Genomic DNA, 9315 nt, shown 5'->3' with positions numbered 1-9315 from the left:
ATAGAGTTGAGGGTCCATATCTGGGCTCTCTACTCTGTTCCACTGGTCTATGTGTCTGTTTGTATGCCAGTACCATGCTGTCTTGGTGATCACAGCTTTGTAGTAAAGCTTGAAATCAAGTAACGTGATGCCCCCAGTTTTATTTTTGTTTTTCAACATTTCCTTAGCGATTCGGGGTCTCTTCTGGTTCCATACAAATTTTTGGATTATTTGCTCCAGGACTCAACCAATACCAAAGGACTGAGATTATTCCCTGGATATTCTCAGATCACAATGCTTTAAAACTGGAGCTCAATCACAAGGAAAAGTTCAGAAGGAACTCAAACACCTGGAAGCTAAAGACCACCTTGCTTAAGAATGCTTGGATCAACCAGGAGATCAAAGAAGAACTGAAACAATTCATGGAAACCAATGAGAATGACGACACTTTGGTCCAAAACCTATGGGATACAGCAAAGGTGGTCCTAAGGGGGAAATACATATCCATCCAAGCCTCCCTCAAAAAAATTGAAAAATCCAGAACACAGCAGCTGTCTCTACACCTTAAAGAACTGGAGAATCAACAACAAATCAAACCAACTCCACACATAAGAAGGGAAATCATCAAGATTAGAGGTGAGATCAATGAGGTAGAAACCAGAGATACAGTAGAACGTATCAATGAAACTAGAAGCTGGTTTTTTGAAAGAATCAATAAGATCGATAAACCATTGGCCACACCAATCCAAAAGAAAAGAGAGAAAGCCCAAATTAATAAAATTATGAATGAAAAGGGAGAGATCACAACTAACACCAAGGAAGTGGAAACAATATCAGAAGTTATTATCAACAGTTATATGCCAATAAGCTAAGCAACCTAGATGAAATGGATGCATTCCTGGAAAACTATAAACTCCCAAAATTGAACCGGGAAGAAATCAACAACCTAAATAGACTGATATCTAGTAACGAGATTGAAGCAGTGATCAAAACCTCCCAAAAAACAAGAGCCCAGGACCTGATGGATTCCCTGGGGAATTCTACCAAACTTTCAAAGAAGAAATAGCACCTATTTTCCTGAAGCTGTTTCAAAAACTTGAAGCAGAAGGAAAATTTCCAGACTCTTTCTATGAAGCCAGCATTACCCTGATCCCCAAACCAGGCAAAGACCCTACCAAAAAGGAGAATTTCAGACCAATATCACTGATGAATATAGATGCTAAGATTCTCAACAAGATCCTAGCAAACAGGATCCAACAGCAGATTAAAAAGATTATCCACCATGACCAGGTGGGATTCATTCCTGGGCTACAAGGATGATTCAACATTCGCAAATCAATCAATGTGATAGAACAAATTAATAAGAAAAGAGAGAAGAACCACATGGTCCTCTCAATTGATGCAGAAAAAGCGTTTGACAAAATCCAATTCACATTTCTGAGATGAGTACACATTGGTTGAACTATATTATACTTTTAATATATCACTGATTTGGTTATTGATATTTTCATTAAGACTCCTGCACCTGTGTTTTTGAGTCAGAATCCTCTGTAATTTCCTATTCTTGATAGTCCTTGTCAGGTTTGGGTATTAATGCTACAGTGTACTGAGGATACATCTCCTATTCTTTGCAAGAGTTTGTGTAGTAATTTCTTTTAAAATAATTGGTAGAATTGTTATTTCAACCATATAGGCTGGAAGTGTTTTGTGAGATTTCTGACCAATTTATTCATTCCTTTAATGACTACAAGAAAATTTTTCATTTTTAAATCAGTGTTAAGGGTATAGTAGGCCCCAGGTCTCAGGGATCAGACACAAGCCCTCAGACCTCAGTCTGGGGAAAGAATAGAGGTAGGGCTATAAAGTTAGCAGATTGCTGAGCTGGGAGCAGGGAGAGAGGCAAGTCTCACAGGAGCCACCAAGGCCATGCATCGAGTGCATTCAGGGAGAGGGACTACAGACAACGGAACTGGATCAGTGTTGATAACCTTCAGAAAGGGGACCAACGCCAGATGCAGGCTCTTGCTTTATTTTTTTTTATTTGACAGAGAGAGATCACAAGCAGGCAGAGAGGCAGGCAGAGAGAGAGGAGGAAGCAGGCTCTCCGCCAAGCAGAGAGCCCGATGCGGGGCTCGATCCCAGGACCCTGAGATCATGACCTGAGCCGAAGGCAGCGGCTTAACCCACTGAGCCACCCAGGAGCCCCCAGGCTCTTGCTTTAAAGAGACACTTTCCACCTTCCTCCACAGGAAGAGAAGGAAGAGAAGGAGGACAGCAAAGCCAGCAGACCTACACTCCAGCTCATATTTTTTTTTTCAATTTTTTTCAATTTTCTTTTATTAACATATAATGTCCCAGGGATACGGGTCTGTGAATCGCCAAGTTCACACACTTCACAGCACTCACCATAGCACACACCCTCCCCAATGTCCATAACCCAACCACCCTCTCCCTACTCCCTCCCCCCAGCAACCCTCAGTTTCTTTTGTGAGATTAAGAGTCTCTTAAGGTTTGTCTCCCTCCCAATCCCACCTTGTTTCATTTATTCCTTTCCTACCCCCCCCCGCTGCCTCTCAACTTCCTTGTATCAGGGAGATCATATGATAATTATCTTTCTCTGATTGATTTATTTCACTAACAATAATACCCTCTAGTTCCAGCCACATCATCACAAATGGCAAGATTTCATTTCTTTTGATGGTTGCATAGTATTCCATTGTGTATATATACACCACATCTTCTTTATCCACTCATCTGTTGATGGACATCTAGGTTCTTTCCATAGTTTGGCTATTGTGGATATTGCTGCTATAAACATTCAGGAGCACATGCCCCTTCAGATCACTACATTTGTATCTTTAGGGTAAATACCCAGTAGTGCAATTGCTGGGTCATAGGGTAGCTCTATTTTCAACTTTTTGTGGAACGTCCATGCTTTTTTCCAGAGTGGTTGCACCAGCTTGGATTCCCACCAACAGTGTAGGAGGGTTCCCCTTTCTCCTCATCCTCACGAGCATCTGTCATTTCCTGACTTGTTAATTTTAGCCATTCTGACTGGTGTGAGGTGGTATCTCATTGTGGTTTTGATTTGTATTTCTCTGATGCCACATGATGTGGAGCACTTTTTCATGTGTCTTTTGGCCATCTGGATGTCTTCTTTGCAGAAATGTCTGTTCATGTCCTCTGACCATTCCTTGATTGGATTATTTATTCTTTGGGTGTTGAGTTTGATAAGTTCTTTATAGATTTTGGATACTAGCCCTTTATCTGATATATCATTTGCAAATATCTTCTCCCATTCTGTCAGTTGTCTTTTGGTTTTGTTAACTGTTTCCTTTGCTGTGCAAAAGCTTTTGACCTTGATGAAGTCCCAATAGTTCATTTTTGCCCTTGCTTCCCTTGCCTTTGGCAATGTTCCCAGGAAGAAGTTGCTGCGGCTGAGGTCGAAGAGGTTGCTGCCTGTGTTCTCCTCAAGGATTTTGATGGATTCCTTTCTCACGTTGAGGTCCTTATTCCATTTTGAGTCTATTTTCATGTGTAGTGTAAGGAAATGGTCCAGTTTAATTTTTCTGCATGTGGCTGTCCAATTTTTCCAACACCATGTGTTGAAGAGACTGTCTTTTTTCCATTGGACATTCTTCCCTGCTTTGTCAAAGGTTAGTTGACCATAGAGTTGAAGGTCTATTGCTGGGCTGTCTATTCTGTTCCACTGATCTATGTGTCTGTTTTTGTGCCAGTACCATGCTGTCTTGATGATGACAGCTTTGTAATAGAGCTTGAAGTCCAAATTGGGATGCCACCAACTTTGGCTGTCTTTTTCAATATTCCTTTGGCTATTCAAGGTCTTTTCTGGTTCCATACAAATTTTAGGATTATTTGTTCCATTTCCTTGAAAAAAATGGATGGGATTTTGATAGGGATTGCATTAGATGTATAGATTGCTTTGGGTAGCATAGACATTTTCACAGTATTTGTTCTTCCAATCCAGGAGCATGGAACATTTTTCCATTTCTTTGTGTCTTCCTCCATTTCTTTCATGAGTACTTTGTAGTTTTCTGAGTATAGATTCTTTGCCTCTTTGGTTAGGCTTATTCCTAGGTATCTTATGGTTTTGGGTGCAATTGTAAATGGGATGGACTCCTTAATTTCTCTTTCTTCTGTCCTGTTGTTGGTGTAGAGAAATGCAACTGATTTCTATGCATTGATTTTATATCCTGACACTTTACTGAATTCCTGTACAAGTTCTAGCAGTTTTGGAGTGGAGTCTTTTGGGTTTTCCACATATAGTATCATATCATCTGCAAAGAGTGAGAGTTTGACTTCTTTCAGGCCCATATTTTTGATCCATTATTTTCACATCTAAGCCTTGGGGCTTTTTTATGTTTTTAATTAACATTTTTTGGACATATTGTACATTCAGAATGGGATGAGAAAACTCAAAATTCTACAGCTTGAAGACTTTTTATTCAGGCCTCTCCAGTGTCCAATATGGTTTCCCTAGCCTTGAAAGACCACCAAGAGATCTGCTGTTTCCCCTACAAAGCATTTATCCTGGACCCTATTTTTTAATTCCTATTGCTGTATAACATATCACTTCAAGTTTTAGTGGATAAAAAAACTCTTTGACACTTGCAGTTCTAGGAGAGGACAGGGTATAGCTGGGTGGTTCCCACATGGGTCTTTAATTTACTTGTAATCAGTGGTGAGTAGTTTTGAAATCATGTGAAGGCTCATCAAAGCTGATATCCAAGATGGCTTCTTCATCAGATGTCACCAAAACTAAGATAGCTGAATGAGAGGGGGGTTGAGCAAGTATTTCTCTCTATGCAGTATCTCTCTCCTCACTGTATAGCAACCTAGGGTATTCAAACTCCTTACCTAACACCTGTGTTCCCCAAAGCATCTGTTCGAAAAAAGAAAATGGAAGCTACAAGTCTCCAAAGTCCTAATTTCTGAAGTGATACAACTTCACTTTTATCATATTTCATGGTCACAATCAAGTCATAAAGATAGTCAAGATTAAAGGAGAGAGGAAAGAAACTGGACCTTCTGATCTGGAAAGTAACAAGGAACTGGCAAGTATCTTTAATCCACCAGAGTCATTAATGTGAATACACCCTCAAGAGTTAGAGGCTCCTGGGTGGCTAAGTCAGTTAAGTGTCTGTCTTCGGCTTGGTCATGAATCCCTGCCCTATGGGGAGCCTGTTACTCCCTCTCCTTCTGCCTGATGCTCTGTCTCTTGTGCCCTCTCTCTCTGTCAAATAAAATCTTTTTTTTTTAAAGTTAAAGTGTTGGGTCCATTATCAAAGTAACATGACTGAGACAAAGTGAAAGTTATGCAAAGCCTTATTCTATGCCAAGCATTGGAAGTTAGACTGACTGGCCAGGGGAACGAGGCTGAGACAAAGTGAAAGTTATATAAAGCTTTATTCTATGCCAAGCATTAGAAGGCAGATTGACCATCCAGGGCCACCTCCAAAGAGAGAGACCACCCCTTGGTCTTACAGGCTAGTTTTATAGGGCACAACTGCAGACATCTACATATGTGCCTTTGGCTGATTGGATGTCTCCTACCTGTGTGTTTTAGTAACGGTTACCCGGAACTGATACTAGTAACTGCTGAGGTGTTTATTAAACAACAAAATGGCCTTGTTTTAGGTATGTGTTTTAGCAATGGTTACCCAGAACAGGTATCAGTAACTGCTGAGGCATTTATTAAACAACAAAATGGCTACCTAGGCAACAGGGAGTCACTATAGCTAAGTAGGCCCAGGCAGGCCCTAGGGGTTTAACAGCTTTTAACATGGAATCGGCCCCCAAAAAAGCAGCTATTTACAATTAGCTCTCAATTGTTCCCTTTGCATAATCTCAGCTCCTCCAGTCCTCATTGTTTCAGCCACAACCTGATGTTAAGTCAGTAATTTTTTTACTTGGTTTAGTACTTGGTTTTGGAATAATTACTCAGAAGAGATAGCCTATCAATTATCATTAAGACTTTGGAGGGTGCTTAGGTGGCTCAGTTGTTAAGCCACTGCCTTTGGCTCAGGTCACAGTCCCAGGGTCCTGGAATCAAGCCCCATGTTGGGCTCCCCACTCAGAGGACAGCCTGTTCTCCCTCTCCCTCTGCCCGCAGCTCTTCTTACTTGTGCTCTCTCTCTGGGTGTCAAAATAAATAAAATCTTTAAAAAAAAAACTAGTTGGTTACATTTTTGTTTATGTAATGATTTTTTGTACATGTTTTAATAAGTTCAGATAAGAAGAGGCAAGGATGACTATTAGAATTTTGTTCAAATTCACACATTTATTGTGAGGCAGCATTAACAAAGCAGAGTTGAGGGGGACAGAGCTTATGTTTCCTAAAAATCAGTATTCTTATCCTCTGGAAAAGAGAAAATACTTTGAAAGAGGTTAGTGTTGCAAAGAGGGGAAAGCAGTGACATGGATGGAATAGATTCAACACACAAGACTAATGACTAATGTATACCTGACAAGACTAAAAAGTGTTGACTGAAATATAGATTAAGAAGACACAGGGGTGGGCGCCTGGGTGGCTCAGTTGGTTGAGCAACTGCCTTCGGCTCAGGTCATGATCCTGGAGTCCCGGGATCGAGTCCCACATCCAGCTCCCTGCTCGGCAGAGAGTCTGCTTCTCCTGCTGACCTCTCTACTCTCATGCTCTCTCTCTCTCAAATAAATAAATAAAATCTTTTTTAAAAAAAAGAATAAGAAGACGACACAGGGGTGCCTTGGTGGCTCAGTGGGTTAAAGCCTCTGCCTTCAGCTCAGGTCATGATCCCAGGGTCCTGGGATCGAGCCCCACATCAGGCTCTCCGCTCAGTGGGAAGCCTGCTTCCCTTTCTCTCTCTGCCTGCCTCTCTGCCTAATTGTGATCTCTGTCTGTCAAATAAATAAATAAAATATTTAAAAACAAACAAACAAAAAGACACAGAAGTTCCAGAAAAGTAAGAAGTATCTATCTGCCAGATAATCACATCAAAAAATGGGCAGAAGACACGAGCAGACACTTCTCCAAAGAAGACATACAAAATGGCCAACAGACACATGACAAAATGTTCATCATCACTAGCCATCAGGGAGATTCAAATCAAAACAACATTGAGATACCACCTTACAGCAGTTAGAATGGCCAAAAGACAGTAAACAACAAGTGTTGGAAAAGATGTGGAGAAAGGGAAACCCTCTTACGCTGTTGGTGGGAATGCGAGTTGGTGCATCCACTTTGGAAAACAGTGTGGAGATTTCTTAAAAAATTAAAAATAGAGCTTTTCTATGACCCTGCAATTGCACTATTCATTATTTACCCCAAAGATACAGACGTAGTGAAAAGAAGGGCCATCTGTACTTCAATGTTCATAGCAGCAATGAGCACAGTCACCAAACTGTGGAAAGATCCAAGATGCCCTTCAACAGACAAATGGATAAAGAAGATGTGGTCCGTATATACTATGGAGTAGTATGCCTCCATCAGAAAGGATGAATAATTAACTTTTGTATCAACATGGATGGGACTGGAAGAGATTATGCCGATTGAAATAAGTCAAGAAGAGAGAGTCAATTATCATATGGTTTCACTTACTTGTGGAGCGTAAGGAATAACACAGAGGACATTGGGTGAAGGGGAGGAGAAGGGAGTTGCGGGAAATAAGAGAGGGAGATGAACCATGAGAGACTGCAGACTCTAAGAAACAAACAGGGTTTGAAGGGGAAGGGTTGGGGGGTTGGGAGAGACGGGTGGTGGGTATTAAGGAGGGCATGTATTGCATGGAGCACTAAGTGTGATGCATAAACAATGACTCTTGGAACACTGAAGTAAAACTAAAAAAAAAAAATAAAAGTATCTGCATAATGTTGGGCCCATCACAATTTCTCCTTAGACTTTCTTCTCAATTTTCTTTATTGTTCCTCTATATTGAGAACTAAAATTCCTCAAAGTTGAGAACTACACAACTCCCATAATTCAATTTCCACCTATATGCTGAATTGATATACCATTTGTAATATATGATTTCATATTGATATAGGATAAGTTGTTTCTTGTTTTAATTTAAACTCCCAATATGAAAATCTAATATTTCTCTGAAAGAAATGCAAGTCTTCTAAGGATGTCATGGAAAGACTGCTTTACTTGTTTATTTCTCAGGGTATAAATGAAAGGGTTCAACAAAGGGGCAACAGATACAGCAAGTACAGAAACTGCCTTATTAATGGCCGCTTCATCCTTAGCTGAAGGTTTGACATACATAAATATGCAGCTGCCATACATGATGGAAACCACAATCATGTGGGAAGAACAGGTGGAAAAGGCTTTTTTCCTCTGCTGGACAGAGGGTAATCTTAGAATTGTCCTAATGATGTATACGTATGATAGAACTATACACACAAGGGTCATTATGAAGGTCAACACAGCACAGACTATAACCAGCTGCTCTATAGACCAAGTATCTGAACATGAATTCTTCAGTAATGGAGAAGCATCACAATAAAAATGGTCAATAACAGAGTCACAGAAATCCAGATGGAGACTCAAACCAAGGGGTGGAAGGATAATCAATAAGCCAGATACCCAACAACAGAGGATAAGATTCCTGCAAACTCTGCTGTCCATGATGGTCACGTAATACAGGGGTTTGTAGATGGCCACGTAGCGGTCGTAAGACATCACAGCCAAGAGAAAAAACTCTGTAGCTGCAAAGAGAACAATAAAAAAGATTTGGCTGAAGCAAGCCTTGATAGTGATGGTTCTGTCCCCACTTGATGTGGCGTACAGGTATGGGGGGACACAGGCAGTTGTGAATGAGATTTCTAAGAAAGAGAAATTCTGAAGAAAAAAATACATAGCTGTTTTTAAATGAGAATCCACCAAGATGAGAGAAATTATGGTCAGATTCCCAATTACGCTTAACATATATGAGATAAACAGAAAGATAAAAATAAAAATCTCTAGCTGTGGGTCATTTGTCAAACCCAGTAAGATGAACATTGTTACTGCCGAATGGTTTCTCATCACTGGCTTCACACCACTGTCCAATCTTCATGTAAAAGTCACAGAAATTGGATCTGAGGAGCAATGTCAAAATATGACAGGATCAGACAGTTTCTACTAGTGCCAAGCAAACCAAGTTACATGCATTTCCTTCTGTAACATGATAATTAGGTTTTGATGAGGTAATTTTCTCAACTCTACTGAAATATACTACTGGGAAGCTCAGCTTATGGGGAGTTTTTTTGAAAATTACTGCTATTGCCATTGTTTTTAAATATTCCAAGGTCTCCCAATTCACAGCACTTGTTTTGTGTGTTTTTTTTCTTTTCAGT

The 9315-nt window shown here is 40.3% G+C and overlaps 1 protein-coding gene across 1 annotated transcript; it reads right to left on the bottom strand.

Moving 5' to 3' along the window:
• Positions 1–8065: 8065 nt before the first annotated feature.
• Positions 8066–9004, bottom strand: LOC125106873 (olfactory receptor 6C2-like). Its single transcript, XM_047741479.1, has one exon. The coding sequence runs from the start codon at positions 9002–9004 to the stop codon at positions 8066–8068; it is 939 nt and encodes a 312-aa protein (XP_047597435.1).
• Between the last annotated feature and the right edge of the window lie 311 nt (positions 9005–9315).

The sequence above is a fragment of the Lutra lutra genome, chromosome 8, assembly GCF_902655055.1.
Source record: "Lutra lutra chromosome 8, mLutLut1.2, whole genome shotgun sequence".
Taxonomy (NCBI): Eukaryota; Metazoa; Chordata; class Mammalia; order Carnivora; family Mustelidae; genus Lutra; species Lutra lutra.
Note: the sequence above shows the minus strand (reverse complement) of the source record. Positions and strands in the feature narration are given on the sequence as shown.

Coding starts and splice junctions, on each gene's coding strand:
- LOC125106873 (XM_047741479.1), bottom strand. CDS start 9,004: ATGAGAAACCATTCGGCAGTAACAATGTTCATCTTACTGGGTTTGACA.